The following is a 16,437-nucleotide window of genomic DNA, read 5'->3' as shown; positions in this document are numbered from 1 at the left end:
ACTCATGCTCTGTAACACTCTGTCTCCTCAAAATGATGTCACTTAGATGACAAATGATGTTATTTTCTTTTCTTGAAGGCCTGTAATGATGGAGCACTCACTAGACTCCAAGGAAATCCCATCTACTGATGGATAGCTATAATAGTTAGGCAGTTTCTCTTTTACATCAAGCCCAAATCTGCCTATCTGCATCTTCCAATGATTTCCCCTAGCTTTGCCCTTTATGGACAAGCAGAATAAGTCTGTTTTTTCCCTATGTGGCTCTTCAGATACTGAGGACACAACTATGATGTCTCCTTAGATCTCCTCTACTGTAAGTTAGATTTATCCAATTCTTTCAACTGTTCATTACACAATACAATTTCCAGTTCCCTTGCTTTCCTGTTCACTCTCTTCTGACTATTCAATAATATTTAATAACTTTCCTGAGATGTGGTCCCAAGAGTAATTTAGAACTGTGCCCAAAGGGCTATAAAATTGTGCATACCCTTTGACCCGGTGATACCATTTCTAGGTGTGTATCCCAAAGAGATCCTAAAAAAGGGAAAAGGACCTACATGTACAAAAATATTTATCACAGCTCTTTTTGTGCTGGCAAAGAATTAGAAATTGAGGGAATGCCCATCAATTGGGGAATGGCTGAACAAGTTGTGGTATATGAATATAATGCAATACTACTGTGCTATAAGAAATGATGAACAGGTGGATTTCAGAAAAACCTAGAAAGACTTGCATGAATTGATGCTGAGTGAAGTGAGCAGAACCAGGAAAACATTGTACACATAAGAGCAACATTGTGCGGTGATCAACTATGACTGACAAAACTTCTCAGCAATACAACACAAGACGGGGTGGGGGACCTGTGGCCTCAAGGCCACGTGTGGCCCTCTGGGTCCTGAAGTGAAGCCGTTTGACATCTTGAAGTTTGGATTCCATCAAAGGGCCTCACTTGAGGACCTAGAGGGCCACACGTGGCCTCAAGACCGCAGGTTCCCCACCCCTGATCTAAGACAATTCCAAAAGACTCATGATGGAAAATGCTACCCGCACCCAGAGAAAGAACTATGGAGTCTGAATCCAGATCAAAGCATATTATTTTCACTATTTTTTGTTTTTTGTGGCTTTTCCCTTTTGTTCTGTTTCTTCTTTTACAACATGACTAATGTGGAAATATGTTTAACATGATTGCACATGTATAACCTATATCAGATTGCTTGCCATCTTGGAGAAGGGGGAGGGAAGGGGATAGGGGAGAACAACTTGGAACCTAAATTCTCATAAAATGAATGTTGAAAACTATATTTATATGTAATTGGAAAAATAAAATACTATTTACATAAAAAATAAAATCCCCCCAAAATTAAAAAAAAACAAAAAACAAGATGACTCCAAGAACTGGACAAAATATTCCTAATGGCTTGACTAAGGTAAAATACAAACAGATAATCACCTCACTTTTTCTGGACACTGTGATTCTATTAATTCAGCCTAAAATGATATTTAGATTTTTTTGGATGCCACATAACATTCTTGGCTCACATCACCCTTTAAAAAAAGAAAAAAAAAACAAGCTGCTTTTCTCGTGAGCTGTTGTTTTGCCTTATTTCCTCCATCTACAATTGGCAGGCCAGTCTTATCAGTTCTGTCTCCACAAAAGCTCTTACAACTGAACTGTTGGTTTCTCTTTGCCCACGTGAGCAGTTCAGGTCCTTTTCACCTCTCACCTAGACTATTAGGATAGCCTTCTTTTGGTTTGCATTATTTAAGCCTTCCTTCTCTCCACTCCATTCTCTATACAGCAACTAGAATAATCCTTCTAAAGCTCACATCTACCCATTCCACTTTCTTATTCTAGGGGTTATAATGGCTCCCTGATGTTTCTAGATGTACTGCACATCACCCCCACTTCAGGCATTCTATATTTCATCTAAGCTGATCTGTTTGCTGGTCTTAGTGAGCTCATAGGATATAGAATTGGAAGGGATCTTATGGACCATCAAATCTACCCCTTCACTTTATAACTGAGGAACCTGAGGACCAGGGGATTTATGTGACTTGCCCAAGGTGGTAAGGTTTGAACTCATGACCTCTGACTCCAGAGGCAGTATTTTTCCTACTATGTCATGCTTCCCCATAGGGTCATGTATCTTGGATGCAGCAGAGCTAGTACTCAAGCCCAAGTCTTGTGGTTTCTGCACCACGCCAAAGCTGCCTGGCCCCCAGATGAATCTACCTATTATTAAGATCAGTCTGTACTTACCCCTTCCTCCTCTCCCCATGGATATTTATACTGACATTACAAAGAAAGACATTGGAGGGAGGTCATTTCACAGATGAATCATATCCTCTAATAATATAGTTATTCTTTCCTTTTCCTAACTGATGCCTTACTTCTTAATTTCAGGTTTGTCGGCAGGCCTGGCAGTTATGTCTATGTGTTTGATGGTTACCGAATGGAAGAGGCAAGTGTCACTACTATGACCCTCATTGAGAGAGAGGGAGAGAGAGAGCGAGAGAGAGCGCAATAATATTTTATTAAGTACTTAGTATGTGCCAGGTGTTGTGCTCAGTGCCAGGGATATAAATAAAAACTAAAAAGCAGTACCTGTATTCAAAGAGTTGACAATCTAGTAGGGGATTATGAAACATAAAGGGAAACAGAGAAGGGGGGAAGTGTGGATCAACTATGGTACCCCTACTATGGCATGGCTAGAGATTTCCAGAAGGGGCTGGTGAAGCCTAGAACTAATCCTATTAAAATCCAGGGTGTTTCCAGGAGTGGAATCCTAGCTCAGTTGTCAGGGAGTGAAGATAATGGCCCCAGTGGAGTGCACACATTAGGGCTGGAGATATCCAGGAAATTCAGGCCATCCTCATTTCCCTTCAGTTATGTTTCTATGCCTCCTATCTCATTAACCTTTCTTTGTATCCCCTCAAAGTGTGCTCCAGGGGGCTGCCTCATGGAGCTCTGCCTTCAACTCAGCATCATCATGTTGGGGAAGCAGCTTATCCAGAACAACATCTTTGAGATAGGCATCCCGTAAGTACCAAACCTTTCCACTCATCTCTTTCCAACATCTTTGCTGAGTGAGACGACCATCCCCAGAATAGATTGGCGATGTAATACTTATTTATTGCCTACTATATGCAGAGACTAATAGGGGAGATGCAGAAATTAAATGAAACATGGTTCCTGACCTTGGAAAACTTAAAATGGTAAAGAATAAAGAGAATTGTTTTGGATAAGAGAGGTAGGATAAGACACACAAATAACTAGTAAACAACGTGGGGCCTTGTAAGGGATTAAGAGGGATACAGAGTGCTCTGTTAAATCAGAAAAACAGAAGTAATTGTTTCTAACTAGGGTAGAGCAAAGATCAAGGAATATTAATGGAGGAAGTGGCGTTTGATCTGGGTCTTAACAGATGGGTAAAAAGTATCATAGTATATATTGTATCATGAGCACTGGAATTTGAGTCAGTAAACGTGGGATTCAGTCCCTGGTTGGACACTCCTTAGTTGTTAAATGACTTTGGGCAAGTTGTTTAACTCTCTGACCCTGTTTCCTCCTTTGTAAAATGGGACTAATATGCAGACTACCAATCTCACAGAGTCGTTTGCAGGACCCTTAAATTGCTAAATGAATGTGATCTGTTATTATTTTAGTTTGAATTTCAATAGGGTAGGAAGGCAGACATTTCAGACTCATGGGCAAAGATGCAAAAGTGGGAAAGTGCAGGATATGTTTATTGGGACATTGAGTAATCCAGTATGCATTATTGCTCTATAAATTCTGGGGTATACGGTGTAATGTGATATGAATCTACACAAACAGGATCATAGAGTAGATTTCAAAAGTCCTCGAATGCCTGGCTAACTCATTTTGACCAGCAACCATTGAAAGTTTAAGGACATAACACTGACATGATATGACTAGATATGTGCATAAGGAAGATTAATTACTAAGATGCTAGAGCACTAGGCCCTCTCCAGGCTGTTGCTGCTCTCTTCCTACTTTTAAAAGTATGGAATGTGGAAGTTAATCCACATAGTCACAGGGCAAGTGTCCTTAGCTCCCTGGGGGAGTTCTCTTCTCTTCCCACCCCCCACCTTCTTGTAGTTCTCCAGATCAGTTGTATTCTTAGTAGACTTGGGCATTCTGACATCTTCCTGGCAATGTTCTTCTATCTTGACTTTACCTGAATTTGGTCCTGTGACCTCAGTTTCATCTCTCCTTCCAGTCCCGACATTCCAGTTCCTATTCTTTCCTTCCAACTGTTGTCAGCTTCCCTAGGAATAGCTGTACCTAGGAATTCCAGAAATTGGGGCAACATTATATGCATATGAGACAAATCTAGGGACACAAAGCTCTATGTTAGAAGAGAGCCTGGGCTTTTTCTGTGATTAGGAGTTCTGTAAAAGATGTGAGTACCATGGTATAGTAGAAAGATCTCTCAGAGGGTTCCAATCCCTACTCCATCAAACAATACTTTGCTACCTTTAGCCAATCACTTAACTTCTCTGTATGTTGATATTTTGCACACATACACATATATAATGTGTTTGTATATATGTATATATAATGTATATGTGCATGTGTGTATATATAATATATGTATGCATTTATAGATGTATTTGTGTGTATATGTATATATGCACATTTGTGTGCATATACACACATATATCTATATCTATATATCTATATATAATTCCTCCTCTATATATGCATTCTTCAACTATAAAATGATAGGTTTGGAGTAGATGAACTCTAAGGCTCATTCCAACTCTATAGCTATAATCTTACTAGGATAGTTTACTAAATCAGATGTAGTCATACCAATAGAGAAGATAAACTTTCCTCCCAGGAGTCTGGCCAAGTCCCTATGCCAGAGTTCACAACTGATTTCAAACCTCCATGATCCCTTAAAGGAGGCAGAGGTTAAAGGAAGCAGTAGGCAAGGAGGGCACAGTAGAGGGAGGGAGGAAGATGAACCCTAGGAGAAGCATACCACATCAACAGGACCTTGGTGGGGGGACATAAATGGTCTGAGACTAGATAGAGATATTTGTTCTTTTGTAATAGAGGCAGTTAGGTGGCATAGTGGATAGAGTGTTGGGCCTGGAGTTAGGAAGACCTGAGTTCAAAGCAGGCCTCAGATACTTACTAGCTATGTGACCCTGGGGAAATCACTTCATCTCTCTTTGCCTCAGTTTCCTCATCTGTAAAATGGGAATAATAAAAACACCTATCTCACAGGGTTGCTGGGAGGATTAAATGAGATAATATTTGTAAAGCATAGTGCCTGGCACACAGTAAGAACTATATAAATGGTTGCTATTCTTTGTTATTATCATAATAATATTAATGATGATAATGAAATATCCCCCCTCCCATATTGGCATTCTGTGTCAGAGCTACAGTTGCCAATGCTAGTCCTGGAACTTTCTGCTACCTACTAGTGAGACATGACGATAGAATCATGGTTGGCCAATCCTAGGGATGGTGTGGAGGTTAAATCATAGAATGCTCAAGCCAGAAGTCTCCTTCAAGGTCGTTTTCGTCCAACTCTCTTACTTTACAAATGAGAAAACTAAGCCCCAGTTTGTTTGTGAGTTGCCCGAGGTCACACAACTATAGAGGGAATTCAAATTTCCTTATTTTCAATCAAGTGTTCTACCCATAAGCATATCTTTCTGGATTTTGCACAAAACTTGCGTTAACCAAATCTAACAAAGTATGTATAGTAAACATTTTTAGTCAGTGAATTCATTGCAGCTAAAGGATATACACTGTAACAGTAGGTCTGAGAAGCTCCAAACAGGGTTCATAGAGCCATAGAATTTCAGAGCTGGAAAGAACTTTAGAGATGATACAGTATTTCTTCATCACACAAATGAGTAACCCAAGGCCTGGGAAGCTTGGTGGTACAGAGGATAGAATGCTAGCCCTGGAGACAGGAAGACCTGAATTCAAATCTGGCCCCAAACATTTACTGTGTGACCCTGGGCAAACTTAACGCTGTTTGCCTCAGTTTCCTCTTCCATAAAATGAGCTGTAGAAGTAGATGGCAAACCACTCTAGTATTTTTGCCAAGAAAACCCCAAATAGGGTCACAGAGAGTTGGACATGACTGAAAACAACTGAACAACAATGACAAAACGGAAGCTCACAGAAGTGAAACGAGCTGCTTCGAATAACAGAGACAGTAAGAGTTGAACCTTGAGCTTGTCTCCTACTCCATCATTCTTTCCCCCAAACCTTATTCTCTTAAGAGCTAGAGCTTATCTAATACAACCCACTTTTGCAGAGGAAAAAAATTGGCACCAGGGGGCCAGTTATAATAATAATCATAGCTTAATTTATTTAATCACTTTAGTTTAAGAAGTACTTCCATCACAACAATATTACAAATATTATTGCCATTTGACTGGTAAGAATACTAAAATTCTGAGAACTTAGGTGCCAGTGGTCACAGAGCCGGTATACCAGGTGGGATTTGCATCCTAAGTATCCATCACCAAATTCAGCATTCTTTCCACTACACTGTTAAAGACAAGGCTATAATAAAAACTCTGTTAAGAAAACCAAAAGCCAACAAGGGCATGTCAGTGGCAAAGGCTAATAATAAAAGATCAGGGTACCATTCAATGAATATTACAGTTCTTGTTTCATGCTGCCCCAAGAGCCATCAAACTGACACTCTTCTTGTATAAGCCCAATCTTGACTGCCCCTGAGACCTGAGAAACTATTGATGGAATACACTTTGAGCCTTGAGTGTTGAAAAGCAGCCCACCTTGGATATAATTCGAGCAATTTGATCTGCTCCCTAGAAAGCCAACGGGCAGGGTCTTTGAGATGAACTTTTCCAATGCCATCAAGGGCTAAATGAACACAGCATAGAAATGCTCTCTCTTACATGGGTTTACTGGTTTGGAGCTGCTGATACAAATTATCTTAGATCTTCCAGGTATTAAAGGGATATGCCCTGATAGCCTGACCCACAGAGTATGACTAAACACAGATGACAGGGATTAATTTCCTTTGGGTCTGGTTTATGTCATGCCACCATCTTTTCATGTCTTATTGAACTTGTTAACATTTAAATGAAGGGAAGAAATGGGGCCGTTTAAATGGTGTAGCATTTCTGGAATATTTCATGCCCAAGTCTAGTGCATTTTGGCAATTGTTTTGAATTAAGGAAGCAAGGAATTTTTTTTCCAGAAATATCAGTTTCCTATGGAAGTTAGATTCTTGGCACCTGTTAAGGATGAAGTGCTTTAGAGAAAAGGGAAGATTGAAATAGTGACTTAGTCATGGTGTTCAAGGGTTATGACCAACGGGATAGAGAGCAATTGCAATTCATCTTAAGGGAAAGTAAGCTAAAGCTGCAACAAAATATTTTGAGATCAGCCAGAAGAAAACATTTCTCTAATTCTCTATTATTTCAATGGTACAATGTGATGTGACTCTGAGACCACGTTTGCAATCACCGTTAACCAACAGAGTCACATGACTGCTGAAGGCCTTATTGAGTCTAGTGTAATAGAATACTCTGATACAGAAATGAGAGGTCTGTAGGAGCCACAGGTCACATGTGAAAGATCCAAATGTGGCCCCAGAGGTATAGTCTGATTGAGGCCATTTTCTGAAATTAGCCTAGGCTTGCCAGTTCCATGAGGGAGAGGAGGGGACAGAGCAGGAGGCGGAGAGTTATTTAAAATGTTAACCAATGCCATAGGATAAATTAAGGGCAGAACAGATACAGTATCCTATTGAACACTCTGCTCTCTAGATAGGTAATAAGATTATATGTATGCAATAAGAATCAGTGTAGGGCTTGGGGGATAGATAGTACTGACATGACCAGATCTGTGTAACGAAGATATTCCTAAGGATGCAAAGGGAATCAGCTGAATTCCCACTTCACCCTCTTGTCTCCACATAGAGTTATACTTGAGCTACCCTAGATTGTAGCATGCTGAAAGGTATCGAATAGGAGAAAAATCTCTGCAGCCTCCCGCAGAAACCAATTACAACTCTAATGCACAATTTAGGTGAGCTTCTTGAGGAAGCTTTCTCTAATCAACACTCCACTCCCCTTATTTTTTCTTTCTTTTTTTAGTTTGCTTTTAATTTTTTTTAAATTTATGGAACAAAACAAGCATTTCCATAACATAGTATAATAAAAAGATGATTGCACATGAAACTACAAATCTAGTATGTACAACTTGCTATTCCTTTTAAATATATAATAAAGTTATCATGTAAGTTTCTTTTTTTTCTTCCTGTCCCCCCTGCTCTGAAGATGGCTACCATTAGACACAAATACACATATATAGTGTGTGTGTGTGTGTATATATATATATATATACACACACACATATATACACACATATTTATATATATGTATGTAAAATTATACATATTTCTATTTATCACTTCTTTCTCTGGATGCAGATAGTGGCTTTCTTCATATGTCTTTTATAGTTAGTTTGGGTGTTTATTCACTTATTCACTAAAAGTCATTCTTAAAACAGTATTGCTCTTATCATATACAATATTCTCTTGGTTCTGCTCATTTTACTCTTCATTATTTCATAAAAGTCTTTCCATGTTTTTCGAGATCATTGAGTTCATCATTTCTTACAGCACAGTAGTATTTCATCACAAGCCCATAGTCTTTGACTCAGCAATACCACTACTAGGTCTGTTTCCAAAGATGACATGTTCTAAAATGTTTATAGCAGCTCTCTTTGTGGCAGCAAAGAATTGAAAATTGCACAGATGCCCATCTATTAAGGAATGGTTGAACAAGTTGTGGTATATGATTGTGATGGAACACCCCTCTCCCTTTCAAGAAATTAAATCCTTCTCCCAGGTTCAGAAAAGAACCAAAGAGAACATTCTTCTTAGTCTCCAAAGCAAAAGTCTTGTCATTCTCATTGTCATTGTCATCATCATCATCATCCTCAACAACAACTAAAAGCACTCTGTAGTGGGGAAACAGGTATTTTAGCGAGGACACTGTGGCTTTTCCTGATGATTTATATAAATCTCCTGCTCTTTCCAACCCAGAGGAGAGTTTACTGGTTGGGTATTGAGCTCTGCCTCTACCTGATCATTGCCTGGCCCCACAGAGTTACAGAATCTTAGAGATGGAAAGGATCTTGGAGGTCCTCTAATGCACTGATGTCAAATTCAGATAGAGATGGATCCCTGTGAGTTACATATTGACTTAAAAACCACAAATTAATATTATCAATATTCCATTGTAGGGCTGCTAGGTGGCAGTGTCTGGTATCTTATCCTGCCAGGTAATCTTCAGAATGTTCCTAAGACAATTCAAATGGACGTGATTCAGTTTCCTGACATGGCATGGTATACTGTCCAGGTTTCACAGGTATACAAAAATGAAGTCAGCACAATGGCTAAATTGCCAAGCATTCAAATTCTGCTTCAGAGAGCATGATTCTGATGGGCTGGCCACAATTGTTCAAATGCAAAACATATATGTGCCAAGAAGACTATTTTATGGAGAACTCACACAGGGCAAGTGTTCACATGGTGGTCAGAAGAAGTGATACAAGGACACTCTCAAGGTCTCTCTTAAGAACTTTGGAATTGATTGTGTGACATGGGAGACACTGGCACAGGACCACTCAGCATGGCATGCCCATATCAGGGAAGGAGCTGTGCTCTATGAACAAAGCAGAATTGAAATAGCTCAAAAACAAACAAACAAAAAAGCAAGATGCACAGATTTAGAGAGTTCACCCCAAATGTTCACCTGGATTATTTGTGCCCAACCTGTGGTAGAACATTCTGAGCTTGTATTACACTGATTAGCCAAGGTCAGACATACTGAAACTTCACTCTAGCATAATGATGTCATTTTGATCCTCTTTGAGAACAAAGGACAACAACCAACCAGCTAGGTGGCATCATAGTGTATAGAGTGCCAAGCCTGGAGTCAGGAAGACTCATCTTCCTGAGTTCAAATCTGGCCTCAGATACTTCCTGGCTATGTGACCATGGGCAAGTCACTTAACCCTGTTTGCCTCAGTTTCCTCATCTGTAAAATGAGATGGAAAAGGACATGGCAAACCATTCCAGTATCTTTGTCAAGAAAACCCCAAATGAGGTCACAAAGAGTCAGACACAACTGAAATAACTGAACGATAAATGTTGCATTGTATCTTTATTCATTTTATTGAGTATTTCCTAATTACATTTTTAAATCTGGTTCTGGGAGTTTTGCAGCTTGTAGAATGTGATTTTGACACCTCTGTTCTCTCAAATCCATCCCATATCCGAAAAGGAATCTTTACTAGGCTCATGCTGTAAACTTGGAGTCAGAAGAAATTTCAGGGGCCATCCAGTCCAACCCCATAATTTAACAGATGATAAAACTGAAACCCAGGGAGGTTGTGACCTACTGAAGGTCATATATGTTGTCCATGTCAAAGATGGGATTTGAACGTGAGTCCTCTGATTCCAAAGCCATGCTTTTTCTCACTGAACCATTCTACCTCTATCCACAAGCGGTCAATCATCCTGACACCTTCCATGATGAGATTAACTCTTGAAGTAGTCGTTTTCACTTTTGGACAGCACCAATCAGTTAGAAGGTTTTTCTCTACATCAAACCAAAAATCTGCCTTTTCCTATTTCCTAAATATCTAAATATTATTACTAAAAACAGAGAAGATCTAATCTATCTTCCCTATTTTGGGGCTTGAGGACAGCATTAATATCCTCTCTAAGCTGTCTTCTCTTTTCCACCTTTTCTAAATATCCTCATTTCCTTCATTGTATGGGAAAAAACAAAAGCACCAGATTTAGAGTCAGAAGACCTGAATTTAAATACCAGGCCTGAAACTTATTATATTTGTGATCTTGAAAAGTCAATTAACCTCTTTGGGCCTTAATTTCTTCATTTGTAAGTGGTTAGACTATAAGGCTGCCAGTATCCCTTTTAACCTTAAATCTCTGATCCTCTGATCTTCATGTGGTAGAGCCTTCCATTTCCTCATCATCCTTGTCACCTCTTCTGGATTTAAATTATCTCATTCAGAAAGTCACCAATGGCAAAAATATCTGCCCAATTCACCTAGTGTCACAGAAATTTCCTCTACCTGATAGACAGAATTTGTCTGACCATGATTAAACAAAACAAGTCTAACAGATGGTCTCCATCCTCTAGAATCTGAAATCTAAGATAGACAATTCCTGATGTGAACAAACATCAAAAAATGTGCAGGCATGATCAATTGGCAACATGTGCATTGTTAGAAATTTTCGGGTAGAACTTGCATGATCCCTTGTTAAGGATGTTTTTAGAAGGGATTCCCACTAAGATATCAATTAGACTGGGTGAGCAATGGTTCTGTTAACTTTGAAACTAACATTGCAGAAATTATTAATCCATTGGATGACAGAGTCAGCCAGTCAATAAGCATTTATTTTATGTTTACTAAGTGTAATATACTAAAAGGCAGGACTCAGAAATATTTCAACAAGCTGGAAAGGTGCTCCTAATCTAATGAAATTAAATTTAATGTAGAAATACTTGTGTTAAAAAACAGAATTTCTTAAATACAAGATGGATACAGCAGGGAGGGAGTCATAGCTAGTTAGTAGTTTGTCTAGAAAAAGAACTGGAATTTTTAATAGACTACAAGTTTAATATGTTAGCAGCTAGTCAGTAAATTAGCATTTATTAAGTGCTATTTTAAGTGTTACAAAGAAAAGTCAAAAAACCCCCAAAACAAAAACAAAAACAAAAACAAAACCAGTTCCTGCTCTTGAGGAGCTAATAGTCTAATTGGGAGACAATATGCAAACAACTAGGTACAAACAAGATATATAAAATAATAATTTAATCCAAACTCTCCATTATATAGGTATGGAAATTAAGAATGAAAAACTTGAAGTGATTTGTCAAGTATTAGATTGTAATATAATTCTACTTCTTTTTCAACATTCTACAAAATTACAAATTCTAAAATCTATAAACATATAAACTGTTAGTCAATATTGGCCAATTAAAATAGAAACCTAGACTCTCAGATCTGGAAGAGACCTCAGAAGCCATTTAATTTAATTCATATCTTCAGAAGAATCCCCCCTATACAACAATCCCAGTGGTCACAAAGGAAGTATACACACAGTTGTTACCTCAAAAAAATAGCCCATTTCACTTTGGGGCATAGTAATCTCAGAGTTAAGGCACTAAGATTAAAGAGGACTGGGAAGGCTTCTTGTAGAAAGTAGGACTTGAGCTGAGATTTGAAGAAATCTAGGTGACAGTGAGGAGAGAGAAAGTTTCAGGCATGGGGTGTAACCAGAAAAGGTAATGTGATTTGGGAGTCTACTGAGTGTAAGGTTCAGCTTGAGGGAGGTGAAAGTCCCTGGTTAGACTATATCTGGAATATTGTGCTTAGTTCTGGGCACCACATTTTTGGAAGGACATTGACAAATAATAGGAGAGTGACCAGGATGGGTGAGGGAAATGGAGACTGTGCCAACTAGTATTAGTTAAAGGAAGTGAGGAGGTTTAGCTTGCATTAGGGAAGCTTTATGAGAGGGATAATAGCTATCTTCAAGTATTTGAAGCACTGCCATGGGAATGAGGGATTATCTCTCTCCTGTTTGACTCCAAGAGGCAGGGCTAGGAGCAATGGATTGAAGTTGTGGAAAGGCAAATCTTTGATCAATTTAAGGAAAAACTACCTAGCCACTAGAAAAGCCCCAAAGTGAAATGGATTATTTTTTGAGGTAACCACTATGTGCATGTTTCCTACATTACCACTGGGGATGTTATGTAGAGGGGATTCTTATGAGATATGGATTAGATTAAATGGCTTCTGAGGTCTCTTCCAGATCTGTCTGTGTTTCTACTGTAATTGGGCAATATTAACCAACAGTTTGTATGTTTGTATATTTTAGAATTTGTAATTTTGTAAAATGTTGAGAAAAGTAGAGTTATATTGCTATCTAATACTTGAAAAGTCATTGCATCTTTTTAATTCTTAATTTCCACACGTATGTAACAAAGGGGTTGGACTAAATTATTACTAAAGTCTCTTTTAGCCTGAACCTTTTGAGTCTTTTCTATTCCATAAATCTAAAGTCGTTACTGTCACCTGTAACTACAAGGTAACTCTCTTACCCCAATTCCAGTTGCTATCTGAGCAGGAAAACATATATAATGATTCAAAACATTAGATGAGGAGAATGGCTTTTGAGCTTGGAGTAAAAACCAATCAGCCATGGTCTAGGCCTCTATTTAGATTAATATCTTCAATGGTCATTGCAATTATAAAGGTTGGATTTGGAAGTTGGTGGGTCATACGGATCATTAAAGCTAAATTCACCACCTCTGTCATTTCCTGCTGCAGATCTAGGACTAGATCCAAAAAAGATTAGTTACATAAAAATCAATCAAAAATATTTATGAAGTGCCTACTAGGTAGTAAGCTCTGCTGATATAGAGACAAACATGAGATAATCTCTGCCCTTAAGGAGTTTATAATCTAGTGAGGGGAGACAACATGTATACACACACCGGGTTATGTGTGTACAAGTACACACGTACCCGTATAGTTAGTTAGTTAGAGAAAAATAGATACAAGGGAATTTGGAGAAGGAAACAATAGCTGTTGGTGATCAGGGTGGCTTCATGAAGAAGGTAATACTGGAGCCTTGCAAGGAACTAGGAATCTTAGACTTGGGATCCTAGAGGCACCAGTGAAGAGGCTGTTTGGGAAACAGCCAAAGCAAAGGCATGGTGGTGGGAGATACAGTATTCTATATGAGAAATACAAAGAATGTCAGTTTGGTTAAACTGTATTGTACATAAACACATAATAAGGATAGAAAGGTAGATTGAGGCCAGGTTGCAAAGGGCTTAAAATGTCAACCACAGAAGTTTATATTTGATGCTCGAAATAGAAAGGAGCCACGGAAGTTAACTGAGTAAGAGAATGATAGAACAGATAGGATAAATGATTGAACAAATGCTTTGGAAGCTGTGTGGAAAATGTATCAGAGAAGGGAGAGAATTGAGGCAGGGAGACTGCAGAATCACAGAATTTCAGAGTCCAAAGGGATTTTGGTGGCCATTCAGTCCAACCCATAGATAAAAATGAACCACACTATAATATAACCAACATATGGTCATTCAGCCTCTGCTTGGAAAACTCAATTACCATGACTCGAGGCAGCCCATTAGATTTTTGGACAGTTCTGTTAGGATGTTTTTCCTGATACCAAGTTCATCTTTCCCCTTTACAATTTCCACCCATTGCTCCTGGTTCTGACTTGCATTAATTAGGAGGCTATTGTAATAGTCAAGGAAAGACATAAGAAGTCTTAAGTAGGGTAATGATTGTGAGAGTGAAAGGACCAAGATTTAGCAACTGATTAGATATGTGTGGAAAGGGACACTAAGTATTTGAGGATGTCCCAGGTTTTTAAGCTGGGTGATGGCAAGGATAATAGTAGCCCTGATAGAAAAAGGGAAATTTGGAAGAGGTGTGGGTTTGGGAAGAAAATTGATGAGCAGCTCTGTTTTGGATATGTTGAACCTGAGATGCCTGTGAGACATTGAATTAGAAATAACCGGTTGGTGATGTGGTCCTAGAGATCAGAATAGAGACCAAATGCTGTGTATAGAGATCTGGAAGTCATAAAGATGATGGGCTGAAAAGGTCATCAAGAAATAGAATAGAGTGAGAAATCCAAGGTAGAGCTTTGAGGGCACAAACAGAAGGGATGGGATATGAATGATAAGGATCTAGAAAATGAGACTGAGAAGGAATGACAAGGTGGATTGAAAGAGAACCAAGAGAAAAGAGTATCACAAAAACTTAAAGAGGAGAGAATATCTAGGAGAAGAGGGTGGTCAATTGGTACCAGATGTTACAAAGAGATCACAAAGGAGAAAGAATAAATAAAGTGCAGCAAATTTGGTAATCAGACACTTTTTTTTTTACTTCAGAGAGGGCAGTTTCATTTCAGTAATGAGGTCAGAAATCAAATTGCCAAGTACTGAGGAGTGAGAGTCCTGATCTCAGCTAACTTGCAAATTTATCTATCTCATACACATTCAAAATCTAGGGAGGAAATAAACAAAAAGGTCTCTGGATGGACACAATTAATGTCACAAAGTTTATTCACAAAAACTCATGAATTTTATTCATAAGAGAGCCCCTCAGGCCCATACTCACAGCTTGTTTATTCTCATTTTACATGTAATTTTAATGTGCATGTTATCTGATTGCCAAGCCCCCAGCAAATTAGAAGGCACATGGCCTTGAGCATAGTAGATGCTTATTAAGTGTTTATTGAATTGAATGGAAAATAAAAGAAATTGGAAGAGGGATGTGAGCCTATTTTAGGCAGTAGTGAGAAGTTGTGCTGACAGTCTTGAGAACAGAGGAGGAGACAAAAACCATAAATACTGGACACAAGATCTCAAATAATGAGTAGTCTAAGGCCATTTAATGGAGGGGCAAGTATCCCTGCCCACTTCGGTGGGTCTTCAATGTTTCTCTTATTATAGAGTAAAATAATAGCAGATGTTCATAATAATGGTCTTAAGTTGTCAGGAACAGGTTGTTATGTTCAGTGGACTCTGTTTACAAAGTCAGAGCAGCATGTTTGAAAATGATGCTTGGGGTCATGTTTCTTTATGTACTTATAGACTTTCTCCCCATCAACCCTACCCTCTACCGCTACATTATATGCATGCAAAAGCCATGCAGAAAGTGGCTCTCTAAGGTTCATGCTTGGTAACTCTTTGCAGATGTGGGACTGGGCTCCCAGAAACATGCCTTGCCTGCTAGGAGACTGGCTGCGTCCTTTTATGTGTTACGTCCCTGTTCCTATGTAATAAGTTTGAAAGAAACAAAGCTCATTCCTTATGAAAAAGGGCAAACAGAAAAGGCAGATAAGATAAGAAATCAGACAAGGAAAATATCTTCTGCTTGGTTTCTGTGTTCTTATTCTCCTTCCTTTGGAAGTGCCAGTCTTGCCCTGTTGTGTGCGTGGGGCATTAGAGCACTAGACCAAGAGTTGACTCCTGGGTTTTCAGCTCACCTTGACACATATGTCAGCTGTGTGATTTGGGGCATGTCCCTTCCCTTCCCTCTCTTCCTTAGTTTCCTCATAAAATGAGGAGTTGCTTTTGATGACTTCTAAGGTCCCTTTGGGCTCTAAATCTTACAGTTGACTGAATCTAGTCCATGATGTATGAACACGAACTAGCTTCATAAGGAGATGCATGTATGACAATAATATGAGACTGATTTCTAAGGAAATATACCAAGACTTATGCACCCAACTCAGTAGTAAGCAACAATAACAACTATTTGTATAATGTTTTAATTTTCTTTTAAGTGTTTTTCTTACAACAACCGCATAAGGTAGGTAG

At 38.8% G+C, this 16,437-nt stretch overlaps 1 protein-coding gene across 1 annotated transcript in view; it reads left to right on the top strand.

The window, feature by feature from the left end:
• ANO2 (anoctamin 2) overlaps window positions 1-16,437 on the top strand; it is a 491,778-nt gene that overhangs the window by 402,245 nt on the left and 73,096 nt on the right. Inside the window, exons 17-18 of the mRNA XM_027838585.1 lie at window positions 2,405-2,462; window positions 2,940-3,040. Coding sequence (XP_027694386.1) covers window positions 2,405-2,462; window positions 2,940-3,040 — 159 coding nt within the window. The remainder of the gene's footprint in view (window positions 1-2,404; window positions 2,463-2,939; window positions 3,041-16,437) is intronic.

This window comes from Vombatus ursinus, unplaced genomic scaffold (genome assembly GCF_900497805.2).
Source record: "Vombatus ursinus unplaced genomic scaffold, bare-nosed wombat genome assembly UNPS02014830.1, whole genome shotgun sequence".
Lineage (NCBI taxonomy): Eukaryota > Metazoa > Chordata > Mammalia > Diprotodontia > Vombatidae > Vombatus > Vombatus ursinus.
This window is presented reverse-complemented; position numbering and strand designations above follow the sequence as displayed.